At 36.9% G+C, this 13915-nt stretch overlaps 1 protein-coding gene across 1 annotated transcript; it reads left to right on the plus strand.

Moving 5' to 3' along the window:
* The first annotated feature begins 372 nt into the window (after positions 1–372).
* LOC148867588 (pectinesterase-like) lies at positions 373–6714 on the plus strand. The gene is made up of 2 exons (XM_088976899.1): positions 373–1560; positions 5739–6714. Exons 1-2 carry the CDS (start codon positions 495–497, stop codon positions 6431–6433), a joined length of 1761 nt encoding a protein of 586 aa, XP_088833025.1. The 5' UTR covers positions 373–494; the 3' UTR covers positions 6434–6714.
* The last annotated feature ends 7201 nt before the right edge of the window (positions 6715–13915 follow it).

A 13915-nucleotide genomic window follows, 5' to 3' on the forward strand; every position in this document is an offset into this window, starting at 1 on the left:
AAAACTGGGGTTTGTGTTATTGGAAACGTGGAGAGAATTCCGAGAATAATCAGATGTCCTGTTGCCATTAACGAAGCTTCCACTTTTTGCACAGTGACGCACCGACAAGCATAATTCCATGGCTTTTACCGGACCTCCTTTTTGTTGACTACTCTAAAGGGTTCCAGTCCATAGAGAAAGTAATTACTCAGTAATCCAAACTGGGTTCAATCTAATCTAATGAATATCGTTTTGGAATAGTTCAATTCAACGTCTGAACCATCTAATTTATTCAAATTAGTTTTAATTTAGATTGGGTTTAATTCAAACCTGCCATATTGGTACCTGTATTTTTCTCTTTTATCAATAGGCTATATTGTTTCGTTAATCTAACTCAATTTAATATATATTCATTATAGATGGACCAAATCCAAATCCAGTCCATATTGACACTCATAAATGAACTAATTTCGGGGTGGTTGCCTTGACGTGAGGCCAAAGGCAACTATATATCTATGGTAGATGAAGATATTTATGCACTCCATTTTTGCTCGGTTGCTCTCTCTCTCTATATATATACTTACATATTTTGCCTCCTCTCCTCCCTTTCTCCTTCCGGTCCAGCCACCATGTTTATCATGAGAAGAAGAACTAAAATCCAGTTTCTTGTTTTAACCATCTCAATTACTCTTTTCCTAGTCCAGGCCGCCTCCTCCGTCCCAGTACTGCACCACCTTCAGATCGCACACTCAGCTTGTGAAGGTACCTTATACCCAGAACTCTGCGTTTCAACTCTGTCTTCCTTCCCAGACCTAACTTCCAAAACCATCCCACAAATGATCTCTTCTACTGTCAACTACACCGTAAAAGAAGTCGAGATTTCTGCCTCTAACTGCACTGGCATCCGAAAGAACCTCAAAGCGCAACAACCACTTGAACAGCGGGCTCTGGATGACTGTTTAGAACTTTTCGACGAAACCATCTCAGAGCTTCAAACCGCTCTCTCTGATTTATCACCAAAAAGCTCACCTTCAAAGCACTACAATGACTTGCAAACGTTGTTAAGCGCTGCTATGACGAATCAGTACACCTGTCTCGATGGATTGTCCTTGGGCAATGAGCAGGTAATCAGAGAGGAGATAAAGCAAAACTTAAACAACATAAGCCATTTGGTCAGTAATTCTCTAGCGATGCTTAAAAAGATGCCAAAGGCGGCCGATACCCTGAAGGACGAGGTGTTCCCCGAGTATGGTAAAATGGCCGGCAGGTTCCCGGGATGGGTGTCGCCCAAAGATCGAAAGCTGTTGCAGGCGTCGACCAACACGATGAAGTTTGATCTGGTGGTGGCTAAAGACGGGAGTGGCAACTTCAGGACGATAGGCGAGGCGGTAGCTGCGGCGCCTAATTCGAGTGCAACCAGATTTGTGATCTATATAAAGGCAGGAACATATTTCGAAAATGTGGACGTGGGGAAGAAGAAGACCATGCTGATGTTCGTCGGAGATGGGATCGGAAAGACAGTGGTCAAAGCTAGTCGCAATGTCGTCGATGGCTGGACTACTTTCCGTTCTGCTACTGTCGGTAAGTGCTACTTTGTTTTTATACTATTGATTGATTAAATTAATTGATTTTCATGAATTGATTAATCGCGAGGTGATTAGTCATCCCAGCACGGGTTGACAGAATCAACATCATTCTCAGAGCTCAGAGGTTGGGTTTTTTATCGTTCTTCTTCCGAGTTTATTAACCAAAAAAAGAAAAAAAAGTAAGCTTCTTCTGAGTTCTACCGACTCTTGATTTCTTTTAGATTTTTAGGGGTAAGTTTTGAGTTCTTTTTGAGCGTCGATCGGGTTCTGATGGGTTATCTGTCAGCAGGATACATCGATGCCGACAATCTATCCAATTAATAATGCACCTTGTAGGTTCTAACGTACACCGCACCGCCGACCGTATACATTTAACGTGAAACGTCATAGAGAATAAGGTCCTCAACAACCTTTGCGATCTTGGCTTCTAACCACCAAAGTTTTCTAACGTGGAACCAATGATAATAAACCCATGCAATCATAACATACATGAGACCCACAAGTGAGAGATTGAATGATGTGGGTTTTATTTTATGGTTGGCATGGAGTTTATCATTGATTTCAATTAATCCAATTTCGCACTGTTGTAACTTGTAAGTATTCAATCAATTTTGAACTTTTTATTAGATCATTTTGCTCTCATGGTAGATATCCCATCTTTCAAATCTCTCTCTCCACCATGTGAAGCAAATAAAGAGAAGAGAAAAAATATATATAAAGAAAATTTTAAATTTTGGGTTTTAACTTTTAAGATCCATAAAGGAAAGAGTAAAATGGATTTCAGAAAAGTTTAAAATGGACAAAATACTACTAACAAGAGCAGAGTATTGGGATCTAAAAATTCGGAGTAACTCTCCATTGAAAATATGAAAACTCACATAACAAAGTGTCACTACCTCCAAAAGGGTAGTTCTTTGTATTTTATCCTTTTTTTTATGAGTGCAAATAGTTGATTTGTTTATGGGCTGAGCCGGGCTTTCATTCTTTATTAACAAAATTTTTTTAAGCTCGAGCCCAATCCTCACAAAAAGCCCAAAGCTTAAGTTCGTCAGCTTCCTGAGTTTATATATATATATATATATATATATATATATAACGATGAAGACAGGGAAAGGGAAAGTCAGGTAAGGTTTTTAGTTTTATGAATTTATAAATAATAATAAATATTAGGGATGCAAACGGATTGGATCGGCTTTGAATCAGGGTATATTCAAATTCGATTTGACACTGTTTATGTCGGATCCGATTTGATAGGACTCAATTTGAATTTGAATCCTATCGGTAAGTCGGATCTTCGGATTTGATCCAATTCGACTTGTTTTCTTTAAAAATAAATAAATTATTAAAAGAAAATTAAAATATACTAATTTAAATAAAATAAAAACAAAAAATACAAGTATTTTTTAATTGTTTTCATCATATATACATGTTTTTATAAAAAATAAATAATGTAACAAATTTATAAAAATATATTTATAAATAAATGAATAACATATATATGTATTATATATTTATATTTATAAATATATAATATATATTGGATCGAATAAGGGGTGATTCGAATCCGATCCAAAGATCTGAATAGGGGGTGATCTGAATTTGACCAAATATGATGAGATCATGATCCGATCCATTTACATCCCTAATAAATATTATATATTTTATATTATATAAAATAGTTGGACTTGTGTTGGGCTTTTTTGGCAAATCTTGAGCCTGGCACACAAAGCAATCGGGCTTGGTGTTTTGGGCCCGAGGTCAAGCCTGTGGGCTTAAAAACATGTCCAAGCCCATCCAGGTACCAAGCTGGGCCGTTGGGCTACCCAACCCATAAACAGGTCTAATATACAACGTACAAAATAATACAAAATACAATTTTTTTCACTATTCATATTTGCATTTATACTCCTTCCAAACGGAGCTTAATGAGAAAAGGAGAAGACACATAATTTTAGTAGAAAAAGAAAGAGCTAAATTTGTTTTTAATTTTTATCCAGAGCCAAACCCTTCACATTTGAACCTAATAGAAGTGAAGCAACAGTAAAAAAACTTAACAATTTATTTTGGAAATTGTTAAAAAAAAAATTATCAATAGATCCGAGGTGTTGTCAAGCGTTGTGCCCACGTGTGTTGCTGTGGTGCAGTAAAGTGTCCCTCACATTGCCATTAAGGCGTTATTGAGAATAAATCGACCGCATCAGAGGTTTATATTTGGAAGGAGTACAAATATATTTACGTTCTTGCATTTTGTACATATTTATATTTGTACTCTTTCCAAACTGAGACTAACTAAAGCTGTGGTTGATTGCAATACAAATTTATTTATAGTGATGCAAAATTATAATAGTAAAAAAGATTTGGGTGTAAATTATGATTTATTTTTGTTTTGATTTTTACCTTATTTTATTTAATTGCAGTAATTATGATTTATGAAGTAAAATAAGACCTGAATCAGAAAAATAAAACCTAAAAAAAAATTAAACCAGAATTTACATTTATTTTTATTTGCATTCATGCATTTGTAGTAGTGTAAATAAAACTGCACTGTAATCAAACGCAGCATAAGGATTTTTTTTTTTATGCCTCTAGTGACAACTATTGAGTATCATTCCGTACAAAACCAGGCTCCACTGTCGGCAGGTTTTAACTTTTAACCAGCAATGGGCTTCTTGCCCAATTTGGAAAGCCGAACAACGGTTGAAACGTTAATGACTTTATTCTTTTCTTATCTGCTCCCTCCTGTCTTAAAAACATTCCATGGTAAAGAAGTCTTTGTCAAAGCTGTTGGATCATGTTCGTGCACATGCTTAGCTCCCTGATTTGAAACATAATGTGGGCCTTGTCAGCATCTACCTATAGGTAGGGGTGTCAATTGGACATCTAATAAGTCAATTTCAGATGTAAAGGTCCAATCCAATTCAATGAATACTTTGGGTAATTTTAGACCATGTCGAATCCAATTCAATGTCTGGACTGTACACTATACTCAATTTGGTTTTAATTTAGATTGGTTCTAATCCAAATTTAATCCATTCACACCTGTATTCTTATCTTCTATTAATGGATAAGATATTGTTTCAATCCCACCCAATCCAATATAAATCTGTTACAGATGGACTAGGTCTAATCTAGTCCAATAAATATTTTGGACCATTAACTCTGGACTGATTCAATTCAATGGCTTATTGATCCATCCAATTCATCCAAATTGGTATTAATTTGGAAGGGGTTCAACCTAAAATCAATCAATTGAGGGAAGATCTCCAATATTTGCATGCTATCATTCATGGGGAGATGCTTCAATGTAAAACTATAATATCTTGCAGGTAGGTGTGGATAGGATTCTTGTGACTAAGAGATCGGGATTGTCAATTGACACCCTGGCTATTGGACATCTCTTGAGCGGGTTCGGCTCAGTTCATTTCCATGAATTTCTGCCTAGGATCGACAAACCTAAGCCTGCTCCATATCAAGCTCAACCAACCCAACAGGGGAAAACATTAAAACAATAATGTACTTGTGATGGATGTGGTGGGTTCTGTTTTTAAAACCGTAATCATAGATTGGACCTATGTCCGATATTTGAAAACGTTTCTTTCCATGACCTGTTTGGGTTCAATTTGGACAGGCCCAACCCAAGCCCGGATCAATCCAACGTGTAATTTTACAGAACCTAGGCTTGGAATTTTAGTCTTCGAGTTGGGCCTGGCACCAAAAAATTGGGCTTTTTATGGATTGGTCCGGGCTCATGTCTAACCCTTAGGTAGCCCAAGCCCGACCCAAGCCCTGCCCAACCTCATCCTAACCTGAGTCTGGCCTGTTTATGGAAATGCATATACACATACCACACACACACAAATATATATATATATATATATGCATACATTCATATAGTACACACATTGATATCAACCCAAACCTGACTTGGGCCTCAGCCCATCTCAAGTGCATAAATTAGGCTCAAATTGAACAGTTCGGGCTTGAAATTTAGTTCGACCCAGGTACAGGCTTTAGGCCAAATTCTTAGGGTTGGGCCTAGGTTGAGGTTAGCCCAGCCCAGCCCAGCCTGCCCCACCCCGCCACCCGAGTTGCACCCCTTAACTGAATTTTGAAAAACAGTAGTCTCTCTCTCTCTGTCTCTCTAAAATCTAAATATTGTTTTGTGCTTGGCAGCTGTGGTGGGCAATGGATTTATTGCCCGGGACATGACCATCGAGAACGCAGCGGGACCTGGCAAACATCAAGCGGTGGCACTAAGAAGCGGTTCAGATCTTTCTGCATTCTATCGCTGTAGCTTCGTGGGTTACCAAGACACTCTGTATGTGCATTCTCTCAGACAGTTTTATAGAGAGTGCGACATATATGGCACAGTTGACTTCATCTTCGGCAATGCAGCTGTTGTATTTCAAAACTGCAATTCGTATGCTCGTCGTCCCAATGCCAACCAGAAGAACATTTTCACGGCACAAGGAAGAGAAGACCCCAACCAGAACACCGGCATTTCCATCCTCAACTGTAAAGTCACCGCAGCGGCGGATCTCAGTCCGGTGAAATCATCATTCCACACATATCTTGGTCGGCCATGGAAAGAATACTCCAGAACAGTATTTATAGGTTCCCATCTCGATGATCTGATAAACCCAGCTGGATGGTTAGAATGGTCGGGCAATTTTGGATTGAGCACCCTTTACTATGGGGAGTATATGAACAAAGGTCCAGGTTCAGATACAACCAACAGGGTGAAGTGGCCTGGTTACAGAGTCATCAACAGCTCTACGGAGGCAACCCAGTTCACAGTGGCATCTTTTATACAAGGGGGTGGTTGGCTATCATCCACGGGAATTCCATATTCCGCAGGTTTAAGTTGAACATGAATTAATCAATCCTTCTGCGTTGAATAACAGCAGCTACCAGTACTGTTTCTCTTGTGGTGTAACTTATCAATTTGCTGTTGCTTGGAAGAGGTTCACCGTCGAATTCTCTATATGGTGGTAATTTCACTTATTTTTCTGTGTTACTATTAAAGCTATGTCTGAATCCGTTAGGTCTATAATTGTAATGGTTTCCAATGAATACCAGCTAGCAATGCATCTGCTTTGCCTGCTGTAACAGGGCTCTTTTACTTTGTTCAACGAGAGCGCTTCCATCATATCATCACTCTCTGGGTTGGCTTAAAAGATTGTGGTTTATCGCGTATTAGGGGGACGCATGAGATGCATGGTTTTATATTTTAATTTTTTAAATAATTAATAATTATATAAATTTTATATATTATTTTTAATAATTGTTTTACAATACAAAAAAAATAATAATAATTAATTTTAGTTAGGTTGCCAATCAATCTAACCCAATTTGACACGAGTTGATCAATTTCTATTATTTCCGACTGACTTGATTTAATAATTTCCCAACTTATCAATTTCACTTTGGTCATTTGAAAACCAATTAAAATTGAATTAACCTGACCTATATAGTAATGATGGGCTTGGCTTTTTTTTTATTTTTATTTTTGTAAAGTGGGCTTGGCTAAGTGGGTTTAATTGCTTAGATCCTTAAGGCCCACAGTAACTAAGCATGCATTTAAGGATGGGAAATTTTCCCTCATGGGGACGAAGGATGGAGAAAGTTTCATCCCCATTGGTGGGGATGGGGAGAGTACTCCCTACCCCATGGGACCTCAATCCCCACCCAATGAGGATTGTAAATTTTAATTATTTTATTTTTAATTTTTAAATTAAATAAAATTAAAATTAAAATAATTGACATCATAAAAAAAAATTATGAGGAATAGGAATCCATGTGGGGATGGGAATAACCTTGTCCTTATGAGCAGGGATGGGGATAGGGATAGGGATTTTTGTGGGAATGGATCCCATTCCCACTGTGCCCAGTTGTTCCTATACACATCACAGTTTTTTTCATAAATTTTATTTTAAATCTGAATAATACAAGTTAAAAATATGACATATTTTTTAAATCCAAAAAATTCAACGTGAAAGCTGGGAGAATTTTTCCACCAATATTTAATCCTACTTTTTCTTGAAAAACTACGGCGTAAATTTATTTGTGATGGCCTGGAAGGGCTTTGACATATTTTTCCGATTGAATTTACGGGCTACATGTGATTCGGGATTTTCCCTTTTTCATGAACACTATACTCTGACTGATAAAAGTGGGACTCGATCCCAGGTCTCTACTACAACCAATTAGCTAGCTTTTTTATGTCTCCTATACACCCATAACTTGCAATGAGAAATACTGCTACAAGGGTCCAACACGGAGATTAGCGGGGCAAAAGTACAGGTTTCAACTACATCTTTATTGTATACATTTGAGTAGTGGGGATCGTCGGGGAGAATATTCAATATTGCATTATAACTTTTAGATAAACTCAAAATTCATCGTCATCATCCAAGTCTTATCCCAATCGTATGGGATCGGTTATCTGAATCCTGTTTTATTAATTTATTTTGTTTAATTCCATATCCATTGTTAAACCATTGTCACTTAAATCTTTATTACCCTTACCCATGCCTCTTTGGGTTTATCCCTTACACATTTCTAAACCATCTTAATTTATTTTATCTTGTTTTATCACATAGTGGAATGACTCCTAAATTCCCATAAATGACTTCATTTATAATCTTATTCTTTTTAGTTTTTCCACTCATCCATCTCACCATACACATATTTGCCACACTCATTTTCCGGGCATGTTTCTTGAATTTTCAATATTTTGCTCCATACAATATAGCTAGCCTTATAATTGTTTTGTAGAATTATCTTATTAGCATTAACCCATCACATAAAACTCCATATACACCCCCTCCATTTTGCCCATCCTACTCTAATTCTGCAACATCTTCCTCCATCTCTCCCTTGTTAGGAATCATCAAACCAAGCTACCAGAAAAAGTCACCTTGATTTATTTTGTGGTCTCCAATTCTAAGCATACTTTGATTTGCACCCCCATCCCATTGTTGTCAAATTTATATGTGGTAACTTATTTTCTAAGGCATTGTCTATAAGTTTAATTTTGCATTTAATCATTCATTAGTTTCAATTAAAACAATGTTATTAATAAACAACATACAGTATGGGACCTCCCTAAATATGTTTAATTAATTCATTCATAATTAATGCAAATAAATACGGGCTAAGTGTTGGACCTTGGTGAAGACCCATCATAACTGTAAAATATAATGTCTTTCCCGTGGGCATTCTAATATTGGTTGGTGTGCCAATACATATATCCTTGATTAGACCTATATGCCTATTTTGAACCCCTTTATTTTCCAAGACCATATGAAGACTTCTCTTTTTTTTTTTTCTCTAAACTTTTCTATCAATCTTCTCAAAAGAAAGAGGACTTTTATAGTTGATCTCCCTAGCATAAATCCAAGTTGGTTTTCTAGTATATTTGTCTCATATTGTAATTGTTTCACAATTATTCCCTCCAAAGTCTTTATAATATGGCTCATCGTCATTACAATTTTGTATATCATATTTGTTCTTAAATATAACTCAAAAATATGGATTTGAAATAAAATGGTCTATCTCCTCAACTTTGAGTTTTGTCAATTCGTGCTAAGTTGTCCACTAACCAATAAGAATTAATAAAAAAATCATTGGGTGGTTTTAATTGGTCAAATACAAAAAAAGTGTCATCTTGACTTACATCAATATACCTCTTATTGTAATTATTGCACTTTCACATGTCACAGCAAACAATGAACCCTTATTGATTAATGTAAAATTTATCACAAATTTTTAAATTTAGAAGATTTTTCCACGATAGCAAATAGTTTGTATTCATTTATGCACAAGAAGATCTACTACCCACAATACACTCCTAACTTGTATGTTGCCATTGATGGGGTTGTACGTGAGATTTACAGCTATAGACTTATAGACAGCGTATTGTAAGTAGCAGATTAGGACACATATCTTTTATAATTTTGGTAAAGTAAATTTATAAGTTTGTTTAGTCTGAATTAAGTAGGCAAAGATGGTGAATGCATTAAGTAAGCACTTAGAAAATTTTGACACATGTCCCTTAAAATATCCCCACTCTACGCATGAAAAAGATTAAAAAAAACCTTTGATACAGTTGTAAGAATATTAATTTTAGCATGCTTACAATGATGTGCCTACTAGATTAGGACTCGATCCGGACTCTGGTTGGAGGATATGGGACTTGTATATATGGTATGGGATTCTAACTATTTGTAGACGGGCCAACTTGGGCTTGAATACAAAACTTATGTGTTGCTTGGGAATTTATGGGGTATATTGCCTTTTGTAATTGGTTATCCATTCTCAAGTCTCTTTTAGAGAAGTGTATATTGCCTTTTGTTCCTGATAATGTGCAATCCGGTCGATCCTAGCTTCTAGTTACCTAGCCTCTGATGGAATTGGAGGTGCCTGAAATAAGGAAGAAAACAGAGACTTCTGGGGAAGAACCCGGTTGGAACACTCCGAACCTCAAGTTAGTGTTCTTGAGAAGGTAAGGGAAATGAAGAACTTCAAGACCAGAAAGCGCAAGAATCACATACCCCCTTCTTTGAGAGATGGGGGCTTTTTATAATCACCCTGTACACTTATTTCCATACCTCTGTCAGTTCGGGTATCATTACCTCCGCCAGATCGGGTGTCATTTCCTCTACCAGACCGGGTGTCATTTCCTCTGCCAGATTGGGTGCCATAACCTCTGCCAGTTGCCAGTTTGGGTGTCATAACCTCCACTGCCAGTTGCCAAGGCCGTCTCTGCCCCGTCTGGGATGGCGATGGCAGGTGGCCGTTGGAGGGCGTCTGTCATGTGTCGGACCCCTAATCAGTCAGGTGTGCCGCCTCCGTGTACGGGTTTCCTGGGCATCAGGTACGGTTGTTCAGTCAAGCGACTTGGAGCCGAAGTGGTGTGTGAGATGAAGTCTTGAGTTTGGATAGAAGTGTGGCCCGAACTGCCCTTGGGTGGGCAGTCTGGGTTTTTTTGCCTTTTGTACTCCTCGTAAGGCTCAGGACCTCGAAGGGAGAGCTCGGGTTCCTCCTTGGGGAGCTTGGGTTGTGGGCTCCTTTTTTGGGGGAACTCAGGACTCCTTTCTCAGAGCTCGGGTTGTGGGCCTGCTGCCGTGCCGATCTGGCACTTCTGCTAGGTCACCCTGGTTGCTTCCACGTGTTGCATGGCCAAGGGATCAGGCCAAATCTCCCTCCATCAGTTCCTAAGGCTGTGTTTGATTACAATGCAATTCTATTTGCACTAGTACAAAGGCATGGGAATGCAAATGAAAAAACAAAAAAATGCAAATTTCTCGTTTAATTTTATTTTGGGTTTTACCTATCATGCTTCAAACCTTAATTTACTTCAATCAAACAAAATAAGTTAAATGTATTGGAATTGTAATTGCTGATCTTTTGGATACATAAATGTATTCTTACGAAGTAAATGCAAAACTGAACCAAAATTTGTGCTCTCTTACCAAACCCAACTGTCAACTTACGAACAATATAATTCAAATCAATAGCAGTGAGATTAGATATTTATATTCATCATCATCATCTAACCCTTATCCCAACTATATGGGTCCCATCCGCTACATGAATCCTATCTCAAAAGCTTAATTATGATCAAGTAAGTTAGGAGATATTGATTGTTGATGATTGGTGTGATTTTACATATGAATGTATTTTTATGGTTATAGTCTCTTAAAGATGAAATTCAAGCTCATAGAACATTAGGCCAAGGGACCATCATCTCACATGATTTTTTTTAATTTATGGGATAAAAATTCAAGCTCCCCCCCCCCCTCCTCCTCCAAGGAGTCTCCTCAGTCTCAATTAGGTCTCAATAATAGGATTTACAATTATAGATCTCAATAATAGGATTTTATTAATATATGTTCACTAGTTCTGTTATGTAAGCAGAAGCAGCAATCATGCTGCACACTTGTATAGCTCAACATGACAGACTCCAAATTGGTTACTGTGGTCAGTTGTGGACCTACTAATGACTGATCTGGTTTTGCTTCAATTTTTCTTTATTTTTCCGTGTGACAAGTGGCAAGTGGCAAGTGGCAAGTGGCAACACAGCATTGGGCCTTATTATACAACCTCCCAGCTGAGGCCACCCAAATATCCAATGGTGGGTTCCAGTCCATAAAGGACACGTGGCATTACTTCTCAAGAAAATAAATAAATAAGAAAGAAGATGAGAATACAACTCAAGCTGTCGACATTACATGTATAAATATACATAAATGTAAAAGAAAAAAAGGAGATAATAGTGATGAAGACTGACTGCTTGCTCTAATGGATTGGGTTGGGCCTCCAAGGAAATATTAATAAAGAGTATCCCTCGATTCTCAACGTCACTGGTAAATTGTTCTAACTCCTCGGCCACGGCCAAGCACAGAAGCAGTCACAATTGCAGAGCTGCAGGATACAATTTGTTATACTGATAGAACCAAGCACAGAGCTTCTCTCTCTCTCTCTCTCATCTATCTGTTTGCTCTGCTTTTTGCATGTGAGGGATATCAGAGCCGCACATGAACCCCAATGCACAGACATACGGTCTAATCTGAGCCATCACTTTCTGTCAAAGCAGGAAACGAGTAAAAAAAAAAGTTGGAATCCTATTTCTTAATTTGATCTTTTTATCCAATCCCATTGGCTATTTTAGAACCACTTTTGGACTTAGGATGACTGGGTTCCCGGTTTCCTACTATCTTTACTTTTTGGGGGTTTTTATTTATTTATTATTAATTTTACTATTTTTTTTCTACGTGGACTCACACTGACCAATTCTTAGTCTTCTTTTCCCAAAAGTATATTATCATTGATTTTATAAACTGAGCCACCCTTTTTCTTCCTTCTCATTGTCTCACAACTACATCAAAGTCTAAGTCTGCTTAAAAAGATGAGATCTGTTTTAATATAAAATCTTTATCATTCTCTTCACTAAGATTACTTAGGTTACTGTGTCATTGCTTCTTTTTATCTGTTTTCTAATTAACCTGGGTCTGGGTGGGTGGACCAGGTGGTGGATGGTTGGAGTTTGGACAAATGGGAAAATAAATTTGTTCTTCTCTTTTCTATCAACTTTGACGACCAGTGTGTTTGATGTTTTTCTACATTCTACCCCCATTAATCAAGGTCCTTGAGCAAGGCTGGGGAGTCACTAAGGTTAGAGACAACCCATATGCCCAATTGCTCATAACTAAAAAGCAGATGGGTAGATTCATACCCTTCAGCCACACCATAGATTGAGTACTGAGTAGATGAGTATTGAGTAGGAATGGAACCAAGTATTCTCTCTCTCACTCATCATAGGTCTTGTCTGGTTTTTGCTGGGACTTTTATGACACAAGGAATGTATCATTGAGATTTATAACACCTAAATGGTCCATCCTATGGGTCCTTATAATGAACCCACTTGATTTGATTTATTAGAGGAACTCACTTAAAGTGATTATAAATGGTATGGATGGTTTTGGGGAGAGATTATACTAACTCCTTTGGTTACTAATTAACGAGTTGTGTGGATTTTTTGTATTTTTTTACTAAAACATGTTTATTTTGATTTTAGTCCTCTATTAGATGGTGTTTGGTATGATTTAGCTTTTGGAAGAAAAGGTGCCAGCTCTGCATTTGAGATGAGTTTAACAAAAAAATGCCTAAAAAGTTATTTGGTTGAGTCATTTATCCAATAAATGGCTCTTCCGAAAATCATGTGAACCGTTTATTAAATTTTGACGTTTTTCATTTTCAATACCGATTTTTTCACTGTTTGGCTTATATGGTGCCTAATAGTGCTGAGATATAAAAAGAATCATACAAAACGTTTAAAGCAGATTTTGTCTCGTTTTTCAAAACAAAATCGTACAAAACATTTATCTTATAAATGTCATCGGCACCAAACAACCTCTTAATTGTTAGGGCAAAAAATATAATTATTAAAAATTAATACTTTTTTACTTCCTTTAATTCTTCTTTCATTGATTCCTATATTTAAGGTGCTAACTTCCAGTTCTCTTTTCATCTAAACCTATATTAAAGATATTTTTATTTCTCACTAATAAATTCTACTTATAAATTCATAATATTATTCATTTACAGTAGTTTAATCCGTGAATGGTAATTAACCAAAGAATATATCATATATTCAATATATTGATTAATTAATTTGATTTCAGTTGTTTTCTCTTGAGACTAGTGATTAATCGATCAAAGTATTTTTAGCAGAAATCGACGAAGATAACTAACAAGTAAAGTGTGGAAAATGGAGATAAAAACGAGTTAATTAAGACCTACTGAAAAGTTGGTATTAAATACAGTAAAAGTGTAAAACTGAAAAA

This window comes from Nelumbo lutea, chromosome 3 (genome assembly GCF_056320005.1).
Source record: "Nelumbo lutea isolate HS-2025 chromosome 3, American lotus-T2T, whole genome shotgun sequence".
Lineage (NCBI taxonomy): Eukaryota > Viridiplantae > Streptophyta > Magnoliopsida > Proteales > Nelumbonaceae > Nelumbo > Nelumbo lutea.